At 49.1% G+C, this 27,555-nt stretch overlaps 2 protein-coding genes across 2 annotated transcripts in view; one reads left to right on the forward strand and one right to left on the reverse strand.

Moving 5' to 3' along the window:
- Window positions 1-24,288, forward strand: part of GOLGB1 (golgin B1) — a 108,875-nt gene extending 84,587 nt beyond the window's left edge. Inside the window, exons 18-23 of the mRNA XM_065400653.1 lie at window positions 16,428-16,577; window positions 19,242-19,400; window positions 19,613-19,710; window positions 20,313-20,447; window positions 21,880-21,985; window positions 24,154-24,288. Of these exons, the coding sequence (XP_065256725.1) occupies window positions 16,428-16,577; window positions 19,242-19,400; window positions 19,613-19,710; window positions 20,313-20,447; window positions 21,880-21,985; window positions 24,154-24,288 (783 nt within the window). The remainder of the gene's footprint in view (window positions 1-16,427; window positions 16,578-19,241; window positions 19,401-19,612; window positions 19,711-20,312; window positions 20,448-21,879; window positions 21,986-24,153) is intronic.
- LOC135875697 (lysosomal-associated transmembrane protein 4A-like) lies at window positions 4,334-5,067 on the reverse strand. Its single transcript, XM_065400665.1, has one exon. It carries the CDS (start codon window positions 5,050-5,052, stop codon window positions 4,363-4,365), a length of 690 nt encoding a protein of 229 aa, XP_065256737.1. The 5' UTR covers window positions 5,053-5,067; the 3' UTR covers window positions 4,334-4,362.
- Window positions 24,289-27,555: the final 3,267 nt, after the last annotated feature.

The following is a 27,555-nucleotide window of genomic DNA, read 5'->3' on the forward strand; positions in this document are numbered from 1 at the left end:
CCGCCTCAGCTCACTTCTCTTTTACCCAGAACGGGAGTTACCACCACCTTTGGTAGCATCTCGGAGACTGTCAAAGGGGTTTTGCTTTTGAAAACTCTCTCCTGCTAAAGGGAAAGAGAACAAAAAATGTTAAAATGAAAGCCTTACTTAATACTTTACATTTCAAAGGCTTTAATTGTTTTCCCTTCTTTTCTGTATCTTTATTAAAAGATTAAAGCACTGTTTAATGGTATTCTTGTCATGATACTAAGCAGGCTGAGGTTTCTGCATGAGAAACCCAGAACCTCATTTCCAGTTGTTTAATGTTGGACAGTGACTGGGTTATGTTAACACCTTTTAGCCCATATATTCCATCAAAATTAGTTTAAGATCTATTATTTTGTGTTAGATGTAACCAATTGTCTCAAGTACTTCTACCTACTTGCTATTACTTGAAGCTCTTTTCTTGGCTAAATAAACTTGTTTTTACTGTAACAAATCTAAGAGCTGTAAGTTAAGCAGAGCAGTGATCCTGAGGTGTACCTGGTAAACTGAGGTGTACTATTCCTTTGGGAATAGTGTATCTGTGATACTGAGTGTGTCCAGTGGACCAGGGGCTGGGTACTACAGGGAGATGTTTGGAGGGCTCGGGGTTGGAGTGTGCCTATTGCTAACCTGCAGAAGGATAGCAAAGCCTGCATAGGCTGAGAAGGGAATGCTTGCATTGCCCATAGCTGGTGGAGTCATAGATTCATAGATAAGGCTAAGATTTTGTCTCCGATATTTTTAGTAAAAGTCATAGACAGGTCACAGGTAGTGAAGAAAAATTCATGGAAGCCTGTGACCTGTCTGTGACTTTTACTAAAAATATCTATGACAAATTGGGAAGCTCAGCTGCAGGGGCTGCTGGGAGTGCTGGGGGGTCCCCGCCAGCTCCGGGGGTCTCCCGCTGCGTGGCAGGGGTACCCTGCAGCTCCCAGGCATCTCAGGCAGAAGTGTAAAAATCATAGTCTTATTCATAGATTCTAAGGCCAGAAGGGGATCATTATGGTCATCTAGTATAAGCTCCTGTATATCACAGGCCATAGAACTTCACCAAAATAATTCCTAAAGTATATCTTTTAGAAAAACATCCAATCTTGCTATAAAAATTGTCAGTGATGGGAAATCCTCCACGATCTTTGGTAAACTGTTCCAATGGTTAATTACTTATTCATTAAAAATGTATGCCTTATATCTGGTCTGAATTTGTGTAGCTTCAAATTCCAGCCACTGGGTCATGTTAGACCTTTCTCTGCCATATTGAAGAGCCCATTATTCAATATTTGTTCCCCATGTAAGTACTTACAGACTGTGATCAAGTCATCCCTTCACCTTCTCTTTTCTAAGCTAAATAGATAGACTCAAGGAGCTCAATCAGTATAAGGCATGTTTTCTAATCCTTTTATCATTCTTGTGACTCTTCTTTGAACCCTCTCCAACTGATAAACATCCTTCTTGAACTGTGGATGCCAAAGCAGGACACATTCCAGTAGTGGTCGCACCAGCGCTAAATACAGAGGTAAAAAATAACCTCTTTACTCCTACTTGAGATTCCCCTGGTTATGCATTAGCCCTTTTGGTCACAACGTAGAATCATAGGACTGGAAGGGACCTCAAGAGGTCATCTAGTCCAGCCCCCTGCACTCGTGGCACGACTAAGTATTATTTAGACCATCCCTGACAGGTGTTTGGAGATTTTTAAGAGCAGGTTAGACAATGATGGTGATTCTACAACCTCCCTGGGCAATTTATTCCAGTGTTTAACCACCCTGACAGAAAGTTTTTCCTAATGTCCAGACTAAACCTCCCTTGCTGCAATTTAAGACCATTGCTTCTAGTCCTATGCTCAGAGGTTAAGAAGAACAATTCTTCCCCTCCTCCTTGTAACACCTTTTATGTACTTGAAAACTGTTATCATGGTCCCCTCTGTCTTCTCTTTTCCAGACTAAACAAACCCAATTTTTTCAATCTTCCCTCATAGGTCATGTTTTCTAGACCTTTAATCATTTTTGTCGCTCTTTTCTGGACTTTCTCCAATTTGTCCACATCTTTCCTGAAATGTGGCACCTGGAACTGGACACAATACTCCATCTGAGGCCTAATTAGCGTGGAGTAGAGCGGAAGAATTATTTCTTGTGTCTTGCTTACAATACTCCTGCTAATACATCCCAGAATGATGTTCACTTCTTTTGCAACAGTGCTGACCTGTTGACTTATATTTAGCTTGTGATCTACTATGATCCCCAGATCCTCTTCCGCAGTACTCCTTCCTAGGCAGTCATTTCCCATTTTGTATGTGTGCAACTTATTGCTCCTTCCTTAGTGGAGTACTTTGCATTTGTCCTTATTGAATTTCATCCTGTTTACTTTAAACCATTTCTCCAGTTTGTCCAGATCATTTTGAATTTTAATCCTATCCTCCAAAGCACTTGCAACCCCTCCCAGCTTGGTATTGTCCACAAACTTTATAAGTGTACTCTCTATGCCATTATCTAAATCATTGAAGATATTGAACAGACCTGGACCCAGAACTGATCCCTGTGGGACCCCACTCGTTATGCCCTTTCAGCATGACAGTGAACCACTGATGATTACTCTCTGGGAATGGTTTTCCAACCAGTTATGCACCCACCTTATAGCAGATCCATCTAGGTTGCATTGTTTATGAGAAGGTCATGCGAGACCATATCAAAAGCTTTACTAAAGTCAAGATATACCACATCTACCGCTTCCCCCCATCCACAAGCCTTGTTACCGTGTGAAAGAAAGCTATCAGGTTGGTTTGACATGATTTGTTCTTTACAAATACATGCTGACTGTTACTTATCACCTTATTATCTTCTAGATGTTTGCAAATTGATTGCTTAATTATGTGCTCCATAATCTTTCAAGGTATAGAAGTTAAGATGACTGGTCTGTAATTCCCCAGGTTGTCCTTATTTCCCTTTTTATAGATTGGCACTATATTTGCCCTTTTCCAGTCTTCTGGAATCTCTCCCGTCTTCCATGACTTTTCAAAGATAATCGCTAATGGCTCAGATATCTCCTCAGTCAGCTCCTTGAGTATTCTAGGTTGCATTTCATCAGGCCCTGGTGATTTGAAGACATCTAACTTGTCTATGTAATTTGTACCTTGTTCTTTCCCTATTTTAATCTCTGATCCTACCTCATTTTCACTGGCATTCACTATGTTAGACGTCCAATCACCACCAACCTTCTTGGTGAAAACCGAAACAAAGAAGTCATTAAGCACCTCTGCCACTTCCACATCTTCTGTTATTGTTTTCCCCCCTCATTGAATAACAGTCCTATCCTGTCCTTGGTCTTCCTCTTGCTTCTAATATATTGGTTGAATGTTTTCTTGTTACCCTTTTGTGTCCAGCTAGTTTGATCTCGTTTTGTGCCTTAGCCTTTCTAATTTTGTCCCTACATACTTGTGTTATTTGTTTATATTCATCCTTTGTAATTTGACTTAGTTTCCACTTTTTGTAAGTATCTTTTTTGATTTTTAGATAATTGAAGTTCTGCTGGTTAAGCCAGGGTGGTGTCTTGCCATATTTCCTATCTTTCCTATGCAGTGGGATAGTTTGCTCTTGTGCCCTTAATAATGTCTCTTTGAAAAACTGCCAGCTGTCTTCAATTGTTTTTCCCCTTAGACTTGCTTCCCATGGGATCTTACCTACTAACTCCATGAGTTTGCTAAAGTCTGCCTTCTTAAAATCCATTGTCTTTATTTTGCTGTTCTCCTTCCTACCATTCCTTAGAATCATGAACTCTACCATTTCATGATCACTTTCACCCAAGCTGCCTTTCACTTTCAATAAGGTAAGATAGTGTGAGAAAAGTGCAAAGTAAAAAATATGTATATACACACACACACACCACATTCAAACCTCCCTCCCAACCTCTTTCCCCCCCAAAAAAAATGATTAAAGAAAGGCAAAAAACTCATTTTGCTGGTAGATCAGATTGTCTTTATGAACTACTTTACAAAAATTACTCTACAAATTAAGGGCCCGACCCAGCAGACATGTATGCCTGCGGCTAACTTTACTCATATGAGTTGTTCAGTTGAATAACTTCACTCATGTAGTTCTAATGTTTGTAGTACAAGACTCTAAGGCAATAAACATGTTTAAGACCATTAAAGAGAACAAAAACTAAAACAAGCAGGAAAAAAAATTACTGCCAGATGTGTTTTGCTTAGTAGAGTTATATCAAATATCTTTCAACAGAAAGGTTTGCTCCTAAAGCCCTGACTATTTAAGCAATTTTGCAAGATTAAAAGGACAAAAACCCAAGAAGCTGGTACAGATGTTAACTAACATAAGCACAGTTGCTTCAGGCAGGTATGTAAGGAGGTGGGGGTTCCTTCTCAGGCATCTTCACTGCCATTTCATAAGTTGGCAGGACATACTGTGGAGGAGCTTCAAATGCAGGGTACATGGCTATCTCAGGTAAGTTTCTGTTGCTGATGTATTTATAGCAGTTCCATACACAGTTAATTAGATAGGCCTTTAAGATGATAAATAAGGCAAAAAACACCAGGACAACGAACAAAATACAGCTTGAGTCAAGTGCGAGGAGGTCATCTTTGTAAGGGAAATCTGGTAACTCATCCAGATACTCTTTGATTCTTGGCATGTAAGTAAGAGAACGGATGGCAATCAGGCAACTGAGGACAAAGAGCTGGTAACAGAAGAGTGGAATGAGCCAGCTCACTCGGTGAGCAATTGCTCCATACACCATCATTGCACTTATCGTGAACAGGAGGAGTGAGATGGCAAAGAGAACACAAGCGTTTTCAGCCATTCTCTCAGAACCATAGTAATTACCAATGACTTCATACTGTATGTCAACAGTCGGCACTGAATTAGGGTGGGTCACTTCCACAGTCAGCAAGATGCCCATCAACAAGTTCACCACCATGTACCATGTCCCCAGGATGATGGTCCCGGTACAGACATGGCAGCAACCGCAGCAGCGGGTGCTGTAAAAACGGTCCCAGGCCCGGCTCCCCTTGAATGTCATAGCGGTGGCAACAGCGCCTTTTCCTCACACGGGCCGCTCGCTCGATGTCTCAGTCGACAGGCCCCTTCCCCCTCTCCAGTGGAGGAGAGGAGCGCAGCCCTGCTGCCATATCACCGCCTCTCTGGCCAATCAACGATTGAATTCACTTTCAAATTCTTCTTCGAGGGATTGCTCATTTGCATTCCACACTAGGTGTGCGTGCTCGCCACGTGCACCGGTGCCCGAAGTTTTTCCCCTAGCAGTACCCGTAGGGGAGCGCCCCCCGCGACTCCTGGAGTGGCGCCTCTATGGCATGGTATAAGGGGCACTGTGCGCTCCCCCCACCCCCAGTTCTTTCTTGCTGCCAGTGAAGGTGCATCGGAACTGCTCTGCTCCAGCTTTTCTGCAGCTTTCCTCTTGAACTATTGTTCGTTCATAGTTAGTTAGTAGTACCTGTAGTTGAAGTAGTTTAGATTAGTGTTAGTTTAGTTTAGTGCGCCCGGGTCGGGGCATGCCCCGTGTCCCGGGCTTTAAGTCTTGCGACACTTGCAGGCGCCCGATGCTAGTGAGTGAATCGCACGCGGACTGTTTATGCTGTCTGGAGGAACCCATCTCAGCGATTGCTGCAAGATTTGCAGATCTTTCAAGCCTCAGACCAAGAAGGAAAGGGACATTCGGCTCTGAGCCATTCTGATGGAGTCAGCGCTGACCCCGACTCCGGTGTGCTGCTCCGAATCAGCACTGGGTATCGCGGTGTCGGTGTGCAGCGACCCTTCATTGCCTTCCACCAGCCGGCACCGCTCCCCATCCGCAGGGCACGCCAAGAAGGCTAAGGAGAGGTCTTCTCCGCCGAGACACCGGAGCAAGACTGGGGGAGAGTCTAGACCCATGTTGGGCAGTTCTCGGTCCCTGTCAGCCGCCAGGCCTCTGACTCAGGTTGAGCGGAGTAGCCCAGCCCACTCAGCGCAGGCCTCCCCGGATGTCCGGGTGCCCTCCACACCAGAGGCACCGCAAGCCGCCCGGGGTTCTGTCTCTGCCGGTACCAGGGGCACCGTCGCTGTTGGCTCCCTGGTCCAGAGGCAAGCCACCGCTTGGGTCGCCACCTGATCAGTACCATTCCCGGTTGAGGGAATGTTCCCGACACCTTTCGCCGCTCAGCGACCGGCCCATGCGCAGTCTGCACCGGTCCCCGTCAACCCCCACCAGGTTGTCTGGCTGGGTTCCAACTGACAGGGGTTCCAGGCACCGTTCTGCCTCGAGGGACCGGATCCTGTCAAGACCCAGACAGAGGGCACCAGAGGGCCTCGTCTCTGAGAGGCTACCGTAGCCCGTTGCGATACAGGCGTTGACGCAGTTCCCGTTCTTCATCTCGCTCCAGGACCCCGCCGCAGCACCGCCCCCGCAGGCCCAGGCGTCGATTGCCAGCACCTTGCTGTTGCGGATTCGCCCACCAGAGCCAATTGCGGAGCAGCTGCTACCGGCGGTACTGCTCTTCCACGTTGGGATCACGATCTCGTGGTCAGCACCGTTCCCGATGCCACTGCTCCTCCCGATCCAGGGACAGCTGCAGGTCGTACGCCAGCCTGTCCGCCCTTCGTAGTCGTTGGTCAATGGGACAGGCTAGTCAGTCTGAACAGCCCGCTCTGCCGGTGCCACAGCAGGTGCAGTGGCACCGGGCTCCTGGGCCAGCACCGTGGTACCAGTGGGCCCTATGGCCCCCGACGCAGCCCCCAGTGGGGGCTCGCTCGGTGGCTGGAGCCTCGGAAAGACCATCGGCCGCCCTTTCCCAGCCTCCCAGAAAGGATTCGGTGGTACGTGCATCTTCAGTTCTGCACCCGGAGGACAACCAAGTGGTGGGACCTCCGGTACCAGTGGATACACAGAGTACCACACCCGCATCCTCATCCTCCTCGATGAGGCAATTACGGCGCTTCCTCCCTCTGTTCCGCAGGAGGACTCTAAAGCCCACCAAGAACTATTGAAAAGGGTGGCATCAAGCCTTAACCTTCAGGCCAAGGAGGTGGAGGAAGCCTTCAGACTCCCTCTTCAACGTCCTATCACCCTCGGCACCGGGCAGGGTGGCCCTCCCACTCCACAAAGGGGTGGCAAAAATTTCAAACACCTTGTGGCAAGCCCAGGCTTCTTTGCCCCCCATCTCTAAGAGGGCAGAACGGAAGTACTTTGTGCCCGCCAAGGGGCATGAATACCTGTACACCCACCCTGCTCCCAACTCCCTGGTGGTCGAGTCGGTCAACCACAGGGAGAGGCAGGGCCAGCCAGCCCCTACTCCGAAAAATAGACTCAAGGAGGCTGGACTTATTTGGGAGAAAGGTTTATTAGTCCTCAAGTTTCCTGTTAAGAGTGGTGAACCATCAGGCTCTCCTGGGTCAGTATGAGTTCAATTTGTGGGGCTCTCTACCCAAATTCGAGGACTCCCTCCAGGAGCGTGACAAGAAGGAGTGCAAAGCGCTGGTGGAGGAGGGTACAGCGGCTGCCAGGGCAACCTTGCAGGCAGCGTCGGATGCCGCGGATACAGCTGCAAGGTCTATGGCCTCCGCGGTGTCCATGTGGAGGGCGTCGTGGCTCCTGCTGTCTGGGCTGTCCAGCAAGGCGCAGAACTCCTTGCAGGCCCTATTTGCGGAACAGACGGACGTGAAATTGCACGGCCTGAAAGATTCCCGCACAACACTTAAGATACTTGGCCTCTATGTCCCGGCTCCGGCCAGGATCAAGTTTAGGCCTCAGCAGGCTCCCACCCAGGCCACCCATTCTAAATATGAGCCCCCTTATAAAAAGTCTCGGGACTATAAAAAGCACCTGCAGAGACAGTCTGCCCCCCAGCCTGGGCCTTCCAAGGGCAAGCAGGCAGGAAAACATCAGTTTTGACGGGACGCCTGGGGGCAACTTCCCAGTTCATACCAGGGATCCACCCGCAATAAAGCTTCCCTTCTCCTACCGGTTGTGTGCTTTTCTCCCAGAGTGGTCGTGGCTGACCTTGGACTGTTGCGTCCTCAACACCATCTCCCAGGGCTATACCCTCCAGTTTACCTCTACCCCGCCCAACCACCCTCTGTCCCAGTCCATCCTGGGGGACCCCCTCACGAGGCCCTGCTCGAGCAGGAGGTGGGGCGGCTTCTTGGCCTAGGAGTGGTGGAAGTGGTGCCAGCGAAGTTCAGACGCAAAAGGTACTACTCCCGCTATTTCCTTATCCCGAAGGCCAAAAGGGGGCTCAGGCCCATCCTGGACCTGCGAGGCCTGAACCAGCACATGGTAAAGCTCAAGTTCCACATGGTCTCTCTGGCCTCCATCATCCCCGCCCTGGATCCTGGGGACAGGTATGCCTCCCTCAATCTGCAGGACGTGTACTTCCACATCCATATATTCGAGGGGCACAGACGTTTCCTCCATTTCACAGTTGGACAGGAGCACTACCAATTTATGGTCTTCCCATTTGGCCTGTCCACTGCTCCCAGGGTATTCACAAAGTGCATGTCTTTGGTGGCGGCCTACCTCAGACGTCGTGGGGTCCAGATCTTCCCCTATCTGGACGACTGGCTGGTCAAGGGCAGCTCCAGGTCGCAGGTGCGGGATCACATGGTGCTCCTTCTGTCCACATGCGCCACCCTGGGCCTGTTGGTAAACGACGCCAAGTCGACTTTAGTTCCGGTGCAGCGCATAGAGTTTATCAGGGCAGTCCTGGACGTGACATCAGCCAGGGCCTCCCTCCCACCGGACAGGTTCAAGACCCTAAGAGGGCTCATCGATACAGTCACAAGGTTCCCTGTGACCACAGCCAGAGCGTGTCTCCAGCTCCTGGGTCACATGTCGGCATGCACATATGTGGTTCGCCACGTCAGGCTGAGGATGAGGCCCCTCCAGCTCTGGTTGGCCTCGGTGTTCTCCCAGTCCAGAGACAGGATGGACTAGGTCTTCACTGTGCCCAAACCGGTGATCGCCACCCTACAATGGTGGCCTCCCCGGGGAACATGCTCCACGGAGTCCCGTTCAGGGGCAGGCCCCCATCGGTGGAGCTGGTGTCTGACATAGTCGGGTGGGGAGCCCATGTGGGGAACATTCAGATCCAAGGTCTGTGGTCCACGCCGGACCTTGCCCTGCATAGAAACATCAAGGTGCTCAGGGCGATCCGTCTGGCATGTGTAGCCTTCCGCTCGCAACTGGAGGGTAGAGTGGTTAGGGTTCTCACAGACAACACGGCCTCGATGTTTTACATCAACAGGCAAGGCGGGGCCTGCTCTTCAGCCCTCTGCCAGGAAGCCCTCAGGCTGTGGGACTTCTGCATAGCCTACGATATCTGCCTGGAGGCCCACCACTTAACTGGGCGCCCAGAATTTCCGGGCGGATCGTCTGAGCCAAGACTTCTCCTCTCAGCACGAGTGGTCACTACACCCAGAGGTGGTGCACAGGATTTTCCAAACGTGGGGCACTCCCCAGGTGGACCTGTTCGTGACACGGCAGAACCACCGGTGTCCCCGCTTCTGCTCGGGGGGGGGGGGTTGGGCACGGGCACCATCTCCGATGCCTTCCTCCTATCCTGGTCGGGCCGGCTTCACTATGCCTTCCCCCCGATCCCGCTGATCGGCAAGGTCTTGGAGAAGATATAAATGGACAGGGCCTGGGTCCTCCTGATCGCCCCGGCGTGGCCCAGGCAACATTGGTAGGGGACTCTCACGAGCCTGGCAGTCGCCCCGCCGTGGCCATTGCCGCCCTGCCCGGACATGCTCTCCCAGGACCAGGGCTGCCTCCTCCACCCCAACCTAGTGGCACTCCACCTCACAGTGTGGCTGCTCAGTGGTTACGCTGGGAGAAAAGGACGTGCTCGGAAGGGGTTCAGTCCGTCCTCCTGGAAAGCAGACGGCCCTCCATGGGTCAGGCCTACCTGGCAAAGTGGTCTCGGTTTTCACAGTGGGCGGCTGATCGTGGCGTGTTGCCCGTGGCTTCCCCAATTCAGCTCATTTTAGACTACCTCTTTCACCTTAGAGCCCAGGGCCTAGTGCCCTCATCCGTCAAGGTGCACTTGGCGGCCATATCGGCCTTCCACCTGCCGGAGTAGGGGCACACGGTCTTCTCCCATGCCATGACTGGCCGATTATTTAAGGGATTGGATCGTCTCTTCCTGTACATTAGGCCCCCAGTTCTGCAGTGGGACCTGAACTTGGTGCTGGCCCGGCTGACAGGTCCCCCGTTTGAACCGCTAGCTACATGCTCCTGGTGGCACCTCTTGTGGAAGGTAGCCTTCCTGGTGGCGATCACGTCAGCCAGACGGGTCTCAGAGCTCAGGGCCCTGACTTCCGAGCCCCCGTACACAGTGTTCCATAAGGATAAGGTCCAGCTCCGACCACATCCTTCATTCCTCCCCAAGGTGGTCGCTACCTACCACATGGGTCAGGATATCTTCCTGCCGGTGCTCTGTCCCAAACCCCATGCGTCCAGTGAGGAGCACCGCCTCCACATGCTGGATGTGAGACAAGCTCTGGCCTTTTACCTGGAGCGGACTAAGCCGTTCAGGAAGTCCTCACAGCTGTTCATCGCCTCAGCCAAACGCATGAGAGGTCGGCCGATCTCCACTCAGCGGCTCTCCAAATGGATCACCTCATGTATTCGTAACTGTTACGATCTAGCGGGAGTCCCCCTGCCTCTGATTGTGAGGGCACACTTGACTAGAGCGCAAGCCTCTTCGGCTGCCTTTCTAGCCCATGTTCTCCTTCAGGACATTTGTAGGGCTGCCACCTAGTCTTTGGTTCACATGTTCACCTCGCATTATGCGATCGTCTCCCAAACCAGCGAGGACGCCGGGTTTGGCAGGGCTGTACTCCATCCCGAGAGTCTGTGAACTCCTTCCCACCTCCAACAGATACAGCGTGGAATCACCTATTGTGGAATGCACATGAGCAATCACTCGAAGAAAAGCCAAGCTGGTGTTCTTCGAGATGTGTTGCTCATGTCCATTCCACATCCCGCCCTCCTTCCCCTCTGTTGGAGTTGTCTGGCAAGAAGGAACTGAGGATGGGGGGAGCGCGCAGCGCCCCTTATACCGTGCCATAGAGGTGCCACTCCAGGAGTTGCTAGGGGCGCTCCCCTATGGGTACTGCTAGGGGAAAAACTTCCGGCACCGGTGCACGTGGCAAGCACACACACCTATTGTGGAATGGACATGAGCAACACATCTCGAAGAACACCAGTTACGGAAAAGGTAACTGTCTTTTCTCAACCAGTTCCTCCCTATTTGTCAAAATCAAATCTAGAACAGCCTCTCCCCTAGTAGCTTTCTCCACCTTCTGAAATTAAAAAAATGGTCTCCAATACATTCCAAGAACTTGTTGGATAATCTGTGCCCTGCTGTGTTATTTTCCCAACAGTTGTCTGAGTAGTTAAAGTCCCACTTCACCACCAAGTCCTGTGCTTTGGATCATTTTGTTAGTTGTTTAAAAAAAGCCTCATCCACCTCTTCTTCCTGGTTAGGTGGTCTGTAGTAGACCCCTACCATGACATCACCCTTGTTTTTTACCCCTTTTATCCTTACCCAGGGACTTTCAACAAGTCTGTCTCCTATTTCCATCTCAACCTCAGTCCAAGTGTATACATTTTTCATATATAAGGCAACAACTCCTCCTTTTTTCCCCTGCTTGTCCTTCCTGAGCAAGCTGTACCCTTCTATACCAATATTCCAGTCACACATGTTATCCCACCAAGTCTCTGTGATGCCAACGATGTCATAGTTGTGTTTATTTACTACTACTACTAAAATAATAACTAGCATTTCGAATTCTTCCTGCTTATTCCCCATGCTTCTCACATTAGTATACAGACACCTAAGATACTGATTTGATTCCCCCACCCCGAGTTTTGTCTTCTCTCCTTTATCCCTGCTATAGCAGCCCAGGCTCCCCGCAAATTCCAACCCCTCTCCCAGGTCTCCATGTTTTTCACTTACCTGTGGGCTTTGGTCACCTGCCCCCTTCAAACTTAGTTTAAAGCCCTCCTCACTAGGTTAGCCAGTCTGTATCCAAATATGCTCTTCCCCTTCCTTGATAGTGTTAGAGAAGAGCAGGCTGACCCAGAGGCAGATTGCATAGACGGGCTTCTTTATTGCGGTGCTTGTTCCCCTCAACCCAATTGTCGAGTAAACACTGAATTAGTTACAGCACATTCTTTTTATCTAAGTTAATATGTAAATACCTGCATTTACTACAACACCCCCAAAACCCTTATTGAGTAATATGAACACCCATACAATGAATATCAATAGCTATATACTGAATGTAATTATCCCCGCCCCTGATTACTGTTTACAACATTAGCATATTCTACAGATAGTTTTTACTTTGAAGATACATTTTTTTGCAATAATTGCAGCCACGAATTCCCTTGATCAGCAGTTCACAGGGAAGGGAGGAAGGGGCCATGACCCCGAGCTCATTTATGTGTCTGGGAAAGGAAGGGATGGGGAGATATCACTGCTTTACATGAAGAGTATTCTTTAGATCCCCACATTCCTTATGCAGCTGCAACGCTTATCAATCCTTAACAAGGAGAAGGGAAGGGAGAGGGATAGCACTTTATCAAGCAAAGAGACAGTGCCTGCCCCGCCTTCCTCCCTAATACCATGCTAGCGGTTACCCAGGTCTTTACTTAACCCTTACATGTCCCAACAGACAGGTGGACCCCATCTCTGCTTAAGCAGTCCTCCTTCCTGGAACAGCATCCCATGGTCAATGAAGCCGAAGCCCTCCTGGCGACACCATCCTCGCAACCAGGCATTCACCTCCAGGATGCATCTGCCTCTGTCTAGGCGCTTACCCTTGATTGGAAGGATTGAAGAGAACACTATCTGCACTCCCCACTCCTTCACCCTTACTCCCAGAGCCCCATAGTCATGTCTGAACTGCTGAGGGGGTCATACCTTGCAGTATCATTAATGCCCGCATGGATGAGTAGCATGAGGTAGTGGTCACAGGACTGGATGATCCTCGACAATCCCTCCTTAATGTCTCGGATACGAGCCCCTGGCAGGCAGCATACCTCCACCAGAAGAGAATCACCAACCACCACTACCCTACATTACTTCCTGGGAGTGGTGGCTGCAATTCTCCCAGCCTTGGGGATACATAGCTTCTCCTCCTCCACCTTTGGGGCTGATTCCTAATCGTTCATTGCTAGGTCAGCATATCGGTTTTCCATCACCCTAGTGGGTGGGTTGGGATTAGGGGTGGAGCTCTGCCTGATGCCAGAAGTAACCAGCCAGTGTCCTCCCTGTGACAGAGCCATATCCTCCTCCCCGGTGTTGTGACAGCAGTCCTCTGTAGCTGGATAGCTTCCTCAGCCTTGGATGTCTCCATATGAATCTCTCGAGGAATTCCTTGTGGGCACGGATGCGCCTCAGCCTAGTCCCCTCCTCCTTTAGCTTTCCCACCTGCTTCCTGAGAGATTCCACCAGCTGGATGGTCCCCCCCAGCCTGGCTTTCTGTGAGTGGGAAATGCAGGACACAGTCTCTGCAAATCCACACCAGGATCTGGGTAAAGGCAGCCATCCTGCTTTGAGCAGGGGGTTGGACTAGATGACCTCCTGAGGTTTCTTCCAACCCTAATCTTCTATGATTCTGTGATCCATGGTCAGGTTGTCTGTCTGGATACAGTAAAAAGCAACAGAGAGTCTTGTGGCACCTTTAAGACTAACAGATGTATTGGAGCATAAGCTTTCGTGGGTGAATACACACTTCATCAGACTACAATTCTTGATTTCTGCTGTATATTCATTAATATCAACTTCCCCGTTCTTCCATTTGTTGTTGTGGTTGTTTTGTTTTATTTTTTTACAGCTGCCATAATTTCCCTTTTAAACCAGGTGGGGATTTTTAACAGCACGGCCTCCTTCCTCAATTATGGGATTGTGGCTTTTTGGGTGTCTAGTAAGGTGTTCTTAAATTATTCCCAATTATTATTCACACTTTTATGATTGACTTCAACTTCCCAGCTGATATGGCTCATAATTGTTTTCAGCTTTGTGAAACTGGCCCTTTTAAAGCTGTGTGTGTGTGTAATAAAAATTGGTCTGAATTTTATTCTGTTTGCACATTACAAATGTGATCAATCATGGTCACTTTTACCTGATATACCATCAATTTTTAGGTCTGTGATCAGTTCCTCTTTATCTGTTAGGACACGGTCTAATATAGAATTCCCCTGTGTTGGATGCAACACTTTTTGAGTTAGGAAATTGTAATCTATAATTGTTAGAAATCCCAAGGACGCTTTAGTACTGGCAGCATAAGACCTCCAGCATATGTCACTCAAATTGAAGTTCCCCATGATCACACAGCTTTTTTTCCTACACGTTATAGAAAGGTGCATAAAGAGGCGGTCATCCTGTTCCCTAGTGTGTTTTGTGATCTGTAGCAGACACCAACTAGTCCCCTATTCAGGATCATTTTTGTATGAGTTATCCAAGACTCAGAAACAGGTAATACAATTTTTGACACAGAGTGCCACTCCCCCACCCCTTTGCTCACTTGATCCTTCCTTTAAATAGGTTAGAAACATTGATTTTAACATTCCAATCATGCAAATCATTCCACCAGGTTTCAGTAATACCAACTAGATTGAATTTATGCTCATAAATGAGTAATTCCATTTCCTCCTTTTTATTACCCAGGCTCCTAGCATTGGTGTATTGTCAATTCAAGAATTTCTTCTCTTCACGTCCTTTGGTTCCTTGATTAATTTTGTTCGCAACATCTCATTTTCATGCTGAGTGCTCATATCATCCCTGTTTTAACCCTCTCTGTTTGCTGTTAGTTCAACCCTCTCCTGACTATTCTAACCAGCCTGTCCCCAAGGAGATTGATCCCACTTCTGCTGATGTGGAGGCCATTCAAACTATACAGCCTTCTTTCCCTCTAGGGAGCTGACCCCTGCCAACCACAGACAAGGCTTCCTCATGCTAAGGACAAGTGGTATTGAGGTGCCTCACAGCCCTGGGAAGCATCACAGCCCCACAAGTGGTTCCATGGTTCCCAAACCAAGTATGGATTGTGAGACAGATCCAGTGTGGATCCAGTTTTTAGACAGGAATGTGTGCACCAGACCACAAGGGCACACTTTCCTTTGCCCTCAAGGCCAAGGGGAAAAAGCATAGGTCTGTTCCAGCACCTGAAATCTCTCCTCCTATAATGCGGAGAGAATGCAGACATGAAACTGTCAGAAAGGTATTGCTGTGCTAACATCCCCAGAAACTGTGGTTCTGGTTCCCTCTTACAGGTTCTCAGACACTTGACAGATCATCCCTTAGATCCCTGTTATGGGTTAGGCCCATCAGCACGTCAGTTCCTTACTTGAATCCGGCACTAGACTAATGATGGGTGCTCTAGGTGTACCTTAGATAGATAATTTCTATGACTCTGACTATAGAGAATTCTCTTCAGCACAAGCATGCTGATGTGTTAGAGGTTAGGGACCCTCAGTGTCCCAGCAGCAGCCATATAAAAGGTTCCAGATCCAGAGGCTCTGAGGGTTGTTTGTTACTTATATAATAATCCCAATATCCCTGTGACATGGACTAGTGAGAAATATCCGCATTTAGCAGATGGAGACACTGGGGCAGAAGGTGTGGCTTGACTAAGGCCACAGATGATGTCCATGCCAGACTGGGATGAGAGCTCAGGAATTCCTGATTCATTGGTCCCTGTTCAGTAGCACTGTAAATACTTAGCAATGCCGGTCTCAAGCAACCACTCAAGGTATCAACAACAAAAAATGAAAGAGCTATGTTTGGGGATAGTGCTTTGAGAAGCTCTCTTAGGATAGCAAGCTGCCTAATAAGGATGTTCTCTGCTGCTGATTTCATACTTTAAGCTGAAGTTGAGTATTTAGTGTGGTAGACAAAGCCACTGTCTCAGAGACCTTACAATCTGTAGGCCCAAGTGGGAACAATACAGCTGGCTGGAGTGTACAGTTGCGGAGTTCTTGCATGGATCATGTGAAGGAAAGGGAGGCAGAGTGCCAGTTTCTTCGTTCTCTAAGCTGAAGAGCCATAGGGGCAAGGATGTCTTTGCTGACACTCTTGCACATTCCCATCCATGTACTGGTGCCTTTTGAGCCATTGCTGCTGCAGATCTCTAAGGAGGCTGTTGGGCAAACAGGGAAGGGCAAGAGTTCCATATGTAAGCCAACTGAATTTTCACTAATTGTTCTGCTCTTCAGCTGCCCTTTGTGCTGTGGCCATTTACTCTCACCCCTTCGGCATTGGCAAGCAAGGTTCCAGATATAGGCTTATTGGAGGGTTTTGTGACTTGTACATCAGACAGGTGCGTGGTTAAAAAGGGAACGGGATTCAACAAAGATCTCAGCAATAGGTACTTTCATCACTCTTTTCTTGGCAGACTTCTCCAGAGATCCCCAGCTCCAGTGAGACTTTGGGAGGGGACCCGTCCAGCCTAGAAGCCGAGACAGATCACCTCCGGGTCCAACTGGGTGACAGCCTGAAAGAGCTGCACCAAAAGGAGCTGAGAATTCAGCAGTTAAACAGCAAGGTACAGCAAGTCGCCTCTGCCTGCTTATGGAACTTGGGACTGAGGGCAAGGAAGAGAACAGATATCCTATAGGACTTGGAGGAAGGGAGCAGACCTCTGCCTGCTTAAGGGACTTGTGCTGGGAATGTAGACTCCTTGGAGGTCCCTAGGGCTTGTGGCAAACAAACGTCTGTCCCAGAGCCTACAGACCCCCCACCCAGAGAAGTAATGAGACTCAGGGTGAATATCAGGAAAAACTGTTGGGCTGCACAACAGCTTCCCTAGAGAAGAACTGGGGGCCCCATCACACCTTGACAGGGCCATGGGTCCAGCCAGAGAATCATCCCCAGGGGCAGAACTGGGGGCCCTGTTGCTCCCTGGCACAGGGGTGGATCCCAGAGGAAGGGCCAGGGCCCTGTCACTCCCCATTAGGGAGATGGATCCAGTTCATGAACTGTCTTCTGTGGTGGGGAGCTCCAACACTGGGGACACTTTAAACTGGTGAAAATACTAATAATTATAGCTAGGGAACAGTCCTGCACTAGCTTCTGAGAGATTGATTTGGCTCCATCCAGTCCATCTCTTACATCTATTACTTCTTCATTAGTCAGGGCTGTATTAAGGCATAAGTACTATGGGCCTGTGTCTAGGGCCCCAACTCCTGGAGTCATGTGATTACATCAGATTAGGAGTTCTAATTTTTTTTTTTAAGTAAGTTCCTTGCCCTTATGGTTGTGAAGAAAAGTTTGAAAATGTGGCCTGAGTGTAATCAATACACCGACTGTCTGAGTTTGCAGACAGCCTGAGATAATAGCTCCAAAAGAGAGGAACTGTCCCATGCATCTCAATGGAGTGTTAACTCTGACCCATTGCTTTAGAGGCCCAGACAACCCATCCCAGACAAGGGTTCTATATGGTAGATGGGGAAGAGTATAGCAGACCCAGCCCTCACCCAAGCAGAGAGAGTCTGGCAGCGGGATAGTTATTGAAGGACAGTGGGGATGGGCACTTGCTGCTATTCCTGCCTCACTGGGAGGGAGAAGGGGGCCCTTGCTGCTCCCAGAGGGTGAAGGATCCCAGCTGCCATTCCTGGATGGGAAAAATTTCCTGATGATGCTGCCCCTGAGCTCTCTGGGATCGGATGAGGGCCCCCTGCCACTCCAGGTTGGGTACAGGGCTATATTGTGGGACTGGACCCCGAAGGGCCCTATGTCATGGTGTGCCTAGGACTCCAAATTGCTTTAATTCAGTCCTGATGACAGTCTGTGGCCCTGGCAACAAGCGTCCTTTTCACATTCACATTGTGACACAGTTCCTGCCAACTGGTAAGAAACAGATCCCGGACAGCTTCTCCTCTGCTTGCAGTGCATAAGTTTTGGGTCATCTCTCTTTGCGTAAAGAAACAAGCAATGATGTACAAAAGAAAATTATCAAAATTGCAAAGTCAAGCAGTCAAAAGTTAGAAAATGGTAGAATTACGGTGGCCTGTGCATGCTTAATTGTGGTCCCTTGTTCCTGTGCATTTTGGTACAGTCCCCTGTGTTAGTCACTACATACCTTTCAGCTTCTGCAGCAAATTATCCAACAGACAATAGCCTCATTTACTACACAACAATGCCTTATTCGCCATCCACCCTGAGCACTGAATGATCCAGGAATCCTGGACACATTCAAATCTCAGACATGCATAAAATTCTCCTCACTGAATTTTTCCAGAAACGTTACTTAGCAAATTCAGTATTAAGCCTAGAGCTGGGCATTTCGTATTCTGCCTACTTAATACCACCTAAACCCCTCAGCATTCAGTAAGATCTGTGCCAGTGTAGTCCCAATAAAGCAGCAGTCATCGCCATTCTATAAGGGCTAAGCCTGCTCTCTGGGGGGCATCTTTATAAAACAGCCATCCTGATTACGTGAAGTCTAGTTCAGTGAAATAAATTGCATGGCTTTTATCTTGACCGTAGCCCCCTTATCACTTGCCTCATTGCTGAGTTTTTGTTTTTTTAAATCTTCGCAGTCCTCTCTCTCTCACTACCCAGTCTGACCCATCCTCTCTCCAGCAGAAAGACCTTCCCCACACCAGTTCCCTTCTGCTGCTGCTCCTTACTCTCAAATGCCTCCTTGAGAGCCAAGAGCAGGGAGGTAGATTATATAAGGAAAACAGGTCATAAGTCGGTCAATTTCTATCAACTTAGATCATTGATCTTTAGTGCCCTCTGCCTGCCTTCTGCAGCGCTACGGGTTGTAAGAAGCGATCTCATTCCCATATAAAGTAATATGGAAGTCACTGAGCCCAAGAAGTTAGCAGGATTCAAAGAGGGATTTGCACATTTATGTTGATAAGAATATCTAACATTATAAGAGTTATTGCTAACATACATTTTAGAAGGGATATTAAGCCTCCTGCTTCAGTGCTAAAGCCAACCTCTAACTATTGAAGATCAGGATGAGACCTAATCTGGGGGCAGATTATTCCTCATCTGCTATTGTGAGGTTCTTGCACCTTCCTCTGAAGCATCAGGTACTGGTCACTATCAGGGATGGATCCTGGACTACGTGAATTTTGGGTCTGATTGAGTCTGGCAATCCCTACCTTCCTAATAAAGCTCTTTTGCTGTGGATGCCAAGGGGAGCAGCGTCTCTCAGAAGTTCTGTTTTAGCATCTTTGCTTGGTCTTCTTCCCAGCTCTCTCAGATCTTTGAGGAGAAAAATGCCCTCTCTATCCAGCTGCGGGGCAGCAGCCAGAATCTCCGTGAGAGCCACCAGCACTGCCGTGAGGTCCTGAACCGCTGCACGGCCCTGGAGAGGCAGCTGCAGGAGCTGCAATCCCCAAACAAGGACATGGTAAGGGGCGGAGTAATGGAGGGAAGGTGGTGTATTCCTCTTGACAGCCTAGGTGAATTGAAGGGCGATTCTCACTGCAGACTTTGTTTACTGTGTGACATGGCAGCTGGTCTGGACTCTGATCTGTTTGAGACTTAATCCTGCTCTCCCATTGCTTCACTGATTGCCCTGCCCAGCACTTGATGCATTGCCACACATACACTCTGTTTCAGAGGTCACTCGTGACAGATGCTGCTCCAGGAGCCCCCCAGGAAAAGAACGAACTTCAAAGAGAATGTTACACTCCAGAACTGCAGGAATTACAGCTGAGGTGAGGACAGAGGGAAGAGTGTAAATCCTGACACAGGACCTTGGCTGATGCCCAGTGGGGCAGGGAAAAGTCTGAGTCCTGCTGTGGCACCCTAGAACCTTCTGGAATCTCTGAGGTGCACTCAGTTGTTGTGCCTCACTATTCCTTTAGATGAAACCACAGACACTGACCGCAAAATTTAGCCATTGCTGCTGCCCACTGCGGGTCAGCTTAGCTCCCCATTCACTACACTGGCTCATCAGTAAATACTGAGTTACATTTATGGTCCTGGTCTTCAAGGCTTTCAATGAGCTGGACCAGGGCTGCCTCTGGGACTGAGACCTACTATGACAACTGTGCTCCTTGGGAATAATGGAACTACTGGTGGGAGTGGGTGATGGAGCCCTGGGCTATGGAACTCCTTTTCTGCATTGGCCACAATGCCTTCATGGCTCAGTGCAAGACCCACCTCCTCATCTCAGCATTCCCACAGTAAGTAAATAAAACCCACCTGTTTGTGGCGACAAGGGAGAGAATCTCCATGTACTAGAGCAGTGACTACAATATAAGCAGAGGTCCCCAGAGAGACATTTTGGACATTTCAGTGTCCTATTTTCTACCAGGTTATCAGAGGCCAAACAGCTGCACAGCAGCACAAAGCAGGACCTGAGGCATTTGGAAGAGCAGCTGCAGGAGGAACGAGATCAGCGTCTTGCTGCAGAGGAGGCTTTCTCAGCAGCACAGGATCACATCAGGAGGTGGAGTGTTTCTAATCAAGCAAGCGGTTACCTTAGTGCATCACCAAGTTTCTAGCTGTCTGTCCATCTCTGCTTTTTATAGAACGTCCATCACTGCAAAATCCGGGCTCCACATTGGAAAGGCTGAAAGTTGGTCATGATTTTTCCTTAAAATCCCAGTTTTAAAGGAAGCCTCCTGGTCATTGCCAGTCACCTCTGAGCAAAGAATCCCTGTCTGAAATCTAGGACAGTTCTTCCACTTGTGGGTAGGGAATCTCCATTAGTCTGCCCTGGCCACCAGAGCTTATCTGTATTATGGCAGTGCCCAGATTCCCCGCTCAGGATCAGGCCCATTGTGCTGGGTGCTTCACAGACACTCCGCCAGACATGGCTCCTGCCCCAATGAGCTCTCAAGTTAATTTGAAATAAGACTCAAACAATGGGGAGTTGGAGTAGGGCTGGAACTAAGGTCATGCCCTTACACAGGGAGCTGATAAGTAATTTGGATTCCCAGGGGGTACCAAATTTTTACAAATGAGTTCTCCTCAAGTGATGCCATAATCATGCCTTCATTGACTGACCGATTCCTTGTAGGCATCATGGCCTATTGTTTGTGGTTTCCTATTATCTCATTGTGTCTCCAGAGCACTGGTCAGGACATTGAAACCTATTAATCATAGAATACTAGACGGGACCTCAGTGGGTCATCTAGTCCAGGCCCCTGCACTCAAGGCAGGACTAAGTATTCTCTAGATCGTCCCTGACAGGTGTTTGTCTAACCTGCTTTTAAAAATCTCCTATGACAGAGATTTCATAACTTCTCTAGGCAATTTATTCCAGTGCTTAACCACCCTGACTGAAAGTTTTTCCTAATGTCCAACCTAAACCTCCCTTGCTGTAATTTAAACCCATTGCTTCATGTCCTGTCCTCAGAGATTAAGGAGAACAATTTTTCTCCCTCCTCCTTGTAACAACCTTTTATGTACTTGAAAACTGTTATCATGTCCCCTCTGTCTTCTCTTCTCCAGACTAAACAAATGCAGTTTTTTCAATCTTTCCTCATAGGTCGTGTTTTCTAGATCTTTAATAATTTTTGTCATATAGCCCTTAAACACCAGTCTCTTGAACCACACCCAGAAGTGACTAGGAAGCCAGTGCATGAGCTGGAGTAATGCACTGTTTATGGCTAGCACTGCCCAGCAGGCCAGCAGCCATGTTCTGCACTGGTTCTGGCTTCTAGGTGACCCATGTGAGCAGCTTGCTGCATTGTGTGTTCTAGCAATTAATGAAGTGCATCCGAAGAAGTGAGGTTTTTACCCACGAAAGCTTATGCCCAAATAAATCTGTTAGTCTTTAAGGTGCCACCAGACTCCTTGTTGTTTTTGTAGATACAGACTAACATGGCTACCCCCTGATACTTAGCAATTAATGAGTGTTTCTCTCTCTTCTTCAGGTTGGAGTCAAGTGAATGGGCATCTGCTCTGGGTTCCAGCATTGATGTGTCTCCATCCCATGAACACTCCTTGCTGATTGACCCCATGGACAGTTCCTTTGGCAAGGTAAGAATACTACTGCAGTGGCTGGGTCCAGGGAGCTAGCTTCATAATGTAGGACATGTGAACAACTGCTGCTGCAGAGGAATGTGGCCAGAACATGGGGAACGGAACCATGTTGATTCTCAGCACTGGATATAGTTCATAGCCTCTAGAACCTACCACTCCAGCTGCATGGCTCAAGATGTCTCCACACCCTGCATCATTCGGGATTTGCAGCTACACATATGGCTCTTGCAACTGTGACCTTGGGAACTGGTTGGGCTCCTGGAGGCCAAGGCTGCATCAGGGGCTTCTCCCACCTTTCAGGACCTTGTAATATTTGCCCGAAGTTCTAAATAGAATAAAGCAGCAGCTGATTGTGCAGAGAGGGCTTATGGACTCAGTAAAATGTGCCTCAATAAAATGGTCCCTAGTCTCACGTACAAAGTGGAATAGTTAGACTCCTCCCCGTCACCCACCAAAGGGTGTGCCTTACTCTGTGCCAAGAAGGTCAAAAATCTCAGAGTATCAGAGTCAAGGGTCACTCAGTGAGAATGACCCGGTAGTTCAGCGTGAGCAAATGCAATGTCATAGAATCGTAGGACTGGAAGTGTCCTTGAGAGGTCATCTAGTCCAGTCCCCTGCACTCCTGACAGGACTAAGTTCTATATGTTGCCTGATCATGGCTGCAGTGGTAGCAGCACGTTGCCAGAAATCATATGGGCCTTATACACTGAACCACACTCAGAAGTGGCTAGGAAGCCAGTTCGTGAGCTGGAGTAATGCACTGCTTATGGCTAGCACCGCCCAGCGGCCAACAGCTATGTTCTGCACTGGCTTCTAGTTGACCCATGTGAGCAGTTTCCTGCAGTGTGTGTTCTAGAGATCACTAAAACAGGTCACCGGGGCTTGCACCCGAGATGGTCCCAGTCACCCTGCTGAGCATGTAGGGCCACAATGCCATACAAGAACACAAAAGCATCCCCAAATGGAAATCTCTAGAGACCATCCTGCTATTTTACCAGTCCCCTGTCTTCTCTGGATGGAGTCTCAGCTAGCTCATTCCCATCCAAGCCACCTGTATTTGCTTCCCAGTGTCTGGCTAAGATGCCACTGGAGAAGCAGAGCTGTATGCTAGCTGCATGTTGAGTGCTGGCCTTGCAGAAGCCCAAGCTGTCTCAATATGTGTTGAATCCCCATTGAGAGAGTTCTTGGGCAGAGGAGCCCAGTGGTTCCCTCTGGAGAATCCAGGAGGAAAGGTCAAACCCACTGGAGCAACTGCAGCCCAGCCAGAGTCGGCAGCTGAGTCATCCGAGCTGCTGGCAGTGCTGTGGTGACTGGATGCTGCCTTGTGCTCCTGGCTGGGAGAGTATCAGCTAGACTCTATCCCAGGGTGGCCATCCTGAGCCTGAGAAGGAGCCAGAATTTACCAAGGTACATTGCCAAAGAGCCACAGTAATACATCAGCAGCCCCCCAGCACCTCCTGCCTGCCAGCAGCCCTGCCGATTAGCACCTCCCTCTCCCTCCCCGTGCTCCCTGCCCGCTGCGATCAGCTGTTTCGCAGTGTACAGGAGGCTCTGGGATGGAGGGGGGAGGAGCAAGGGTGCACCAGGCTCAGGGGAGGGGGCAGGAAGGGGTGGGGGCCTTGGGGTAAGGGGTGGAGTGGGGGCAGGGCCTGGGGTTGAGCAGTGGAAAGTTGGCACCTGTAGCTCCAGCCCCAGAGTCAGCGCCTATGCAAGGAGCCGCATATTAACTTCTGAAGAGCCGCATGCGGCTCCGGAGCCACAGGTTGGCCACCCCTGCCTATTCCATGCTGATTCTCAAGCCTTGCCAATGTGAATCAGGGAACCCGAGGTGCCCAGTGAGGCCAATGCTGTAAGAGCACTGATGACTGAGTGCCAATGCTCATAACAACCCATTCAGCAGAAGCTGGCATCCTGCTCTCCAGCTATGGATGGGTTAATGATCTTAAGCCAGTTCCCTACTGCCTGGCCAAAGGGGTAGGATGGGGTTCCCAGCACCTCAAGTCTTCAGCAGTGCTATCATCATCATTTATTATCATCTCTTGATGCTATTGATCAAGATATATCCGTGATATATGTTGACTTCAGCAAAGCTTTTGATACGGTGCAGGTGACTGGGCTCAGCACTTACTGGCACTAACTGGTTTCTCCTTTACTCTTCCCCTCAGACTCGGAGCAACTCTGGTTTGTGGCGGCAGCTGCGCGCTCTCTTCTGTTCCCGGACCCGCCTACCACTGCTGGTGACTGTGTATTTGTTCATGCTTCACATCCTACTCTTCCTGTGCTTTACAGGCCACCTGTGAGCAGGGCCAACAGTCTCTCCCTGAGCATCAGATCTTTACCCCATTCCTGCGCCAGACAGGTTTTTGGGCCAGCTGTCACCAGTGCCCCGCACCAGCTGCCCACTCACCTAGCTAGCTCTGGGGGGCAACTGAGCCCATCAGTCTCCAGTGCTCGCCCCTGAGCTGCTTGCTCTGGCCCAACTGGGTGGCTCCTGCGGCTGAAGGTCGGGGTCTGTCTGTTTCCAGAAGACAACCCTTCACACACACCCCCACGAAGTATTACCCAGTCATCTTTTCTGAGTCAGGCTCCTCAGGCTGGGAATGAGTGAAGGCAGTGATGTAATCTGCAGCTTCCACCTGCAGAGGGCTCCACTCCAGCTGTTAATCATCTGTGATGGAGGTTGCAGAGAAAATGCTGTCATGTGGCTGCAGCTCCCCAGTGCCTTCAGCAGGTTAGCTGGCACCATTGCATCTCATCATCCTTACACTCAAGTCGGTGTCAATGGCTGTACCAGCCTAGAAAGGGGCATTGGCCACTTGCCCCTCATTAGTCCACATGTCACTGGCTTTGCAGGAGGTGGCTCACCCTACCCATCTCCAGTGTTCCTTCCCTTTCACAGATAGCCCCATCATATTGCAGAGATTGCACCAGTCCATGAGCAAGGGAAGGAAGCACCCTCATCCCCCAGCTCTTAAACCCGTCCACTTGGGCCCTTCTAGTGATGATTAAAAACAAGAAAGGGAAGTTGTGGAGTTTTTACGGGATACTATGTAAAACCAATCAGGGTCTGTTTTATAACTTTTTCAATGGGGCTAATTTTGGGGTTTCAGCTCAGTAGAGTTCCCTGCAGGAGAAGGGCAGTCACTGCAGTGTGCAGACATGCTGAACCTTCCATCTAAGGGCTTTTGTAAGTATTTGCTGCTATGCCCCTGCAGGAGAAGGGCAGTAATTTAATTATTGAAAGGGAATAGGGGACTTGACCTTTTATCTCTAATTTAATCATTGCACTAATTATAAAGCTTGTGCAGCTCTTGCTGAGGACAGGAGGGGAGAAGAGATGCCCTGCTCCTGCACCCTGTTTCCTTTTCAAAAGACTAAACCTGGACAGTTTGTGCTACAGGGTATAGCTCCAAGGGGTCTGAGCTCTCCATGGACTACAAGAACCCCACAGACAAACCCCTCGCTGTTGGGAGGGGAAGATTCCTAAGGCCTCTGCCCCCACCCCCACTTCATGAGACTTCTTTCTGGAGAAGCCTGTTGCTGGGGTGGCTGCATGTACCCTATGGCATACACTCTAAGTGCAGTTGGACCTGTTCCCATTAATTGTGTAGATGGCAGAGTTCAGAGCTCTCTACAGAGCCCTGAACATGCTCCATACAGATAATGAGATACTAATGTACCTGGAGATGAGGATTCTGAACACAGCGATGACTGCTCCAGTTGAGAAAGGAGGGTGGAACCCATCAGATAAGCCCTCACTTAGTGCTGCAGTCTACTTTGTAAGGTGTGCTTCTCCCTTCCTGGTTTTAGAATGCCCTCCCTACCCCCACCCATAGTTTAATGGAGGAAAGTTAATTCTCCTGGCGCTGTTCTTAGTCCAGGTCTCCAGGGCCACTGAACTGAGCCTGTGAAGAGACAGGGACTGGTTCCTTTGCTGTCCCTAAAGCAACTGGGCCTCTGGCTAGGTCCAGAACACTGAAGCCATATACCTGTGCTCCCCCATGAGTATTTATAGAGAGCGTGCCCTGCAGGATTCCCCCTTGATTCTATGAAATCCAGTGACTGAACCTCTCACCTACAGCTTCCTGGGGCACATGCTCCTGTGTACAATAAAGATTATTTTTCAGAGTGAAGCCGAGTGGTGTTTTGGTGTGAGTGTCGCTATAGGAACTGACCTCTGAGGTTCCAGAGCTGCAGGCCATGAGCATGACCTACTGTGGGAGCAACACAAGACAGTGGCAGCTCTCATTATGCTTTATCCCTGGTGCAATGGGAATTCCCTCTCTGTTTCCTCATATTGATGAGTGTCCCATGGAGATTGCACTAGCCTCCTCCTCACCTCCCTCAGATGCACAGATCCTACAGTGGACTGGCTGTGGGGGACAGGAGTTATAATTTTGAGAACAGTTCTGTCTGCTGCCTTTACTGTTTCTTGCTATCTGAGTTTAGGCAGAATTATGCAGCCCCATGGGCATATGTAGTTTCAAGACCTGGTGGATTACATGGTAGCCACCTTGACTCTCCTGATGGTACCAGCGGAAGAGACTTCCCACCCAGTATTTGACATAATCGGTGCCACTGCCAAGAGTAAAATATCACTTCCTGTCCTGGATGGGTTGTTGCAACTGGCCAAATCTTTGTGGTCCAATGCCACTTGTGAACCCATCTCCAAGAAGGCTTACGTGCTCTACCAGCTACCCTCTCATACTTTCATGCCCACTCTGTGCCCAACTCACTGGTAGTGGCTGCTGCCAGCAACAGAGCAAGGTCACGCCAATTACACTCCATGCTAAGTGAGGCTAGGTCTACATGGGGGGGGGGGGGTTGACCTAAGATATGCAACTTCAGCTACGCGAATAGTGTAGCTGAAGGCGGCGTATCTTAGGTCAATTTACCTGGCCGTGAGGACGGTGGCAAGTCGACCACTGCCACTCCCCCATCAACTCCGCTTCCGCCTCTCGCCGCGGTGGAGTTCCGGAGTCGACGGCAGAGCGATCGGGGATCGATTTTATCGCGTCTACACTAGAATCTAATTTTATTACGTCTACACTAGACGCGATAAATCGATCCCCGATAGATCGATCAGTACCTGCCAATCCGGCGGGTAGTGTAGACGTACCCTGATAAAGAGGGTGTGACCTGCAATTAGGGTGACCTGCAAAGAATGGGGCAGGCAATCCCCATAAAGCCAGTGGATATTCCAATATTTAGATTCACCAAGCCAGCATAAAATAGCTTCTTTATTACCTTACTGGATCCTCAGAAGTCCAAACAACACAGTTCCCTTAAAGTGATCCAGCCTCAGGCCTCCATCCAGGTACCTAAGTCAAATATGATGTTTTCTGAAAATTTTATTTCAAAATAGAAAAGGTTCTACCAATCCCAAAGGATTGGACACATTACCTCCCAGCAGCAGAGGGTCCTGTGGCACCTTTAAGACTAACAGAAGCATAAGCTTTCGTGGGTGAATGCCCACTTCATCAGACACAAGACCTCCCAGGTTATTGAATATTCCAGATTTTGCCCAAATACATGCTACGGCCAATTCTTATTAACTAAACTAAAAT

Source organism: Emys orbicularis, chromosome 1 (assembly GCF_028017835.1).
Source record: "Emys orbicularis isolate rEmyOrb1 chromosome 1, rEmyOrb1.hap1, whole genome shotgun sequence".
In the NCBI taxonomy this organism is placed as follows: Eukaryota; Metazoa; Chordata; order Testudines; family Emydidae; genus Emys; species Emys orbicularis.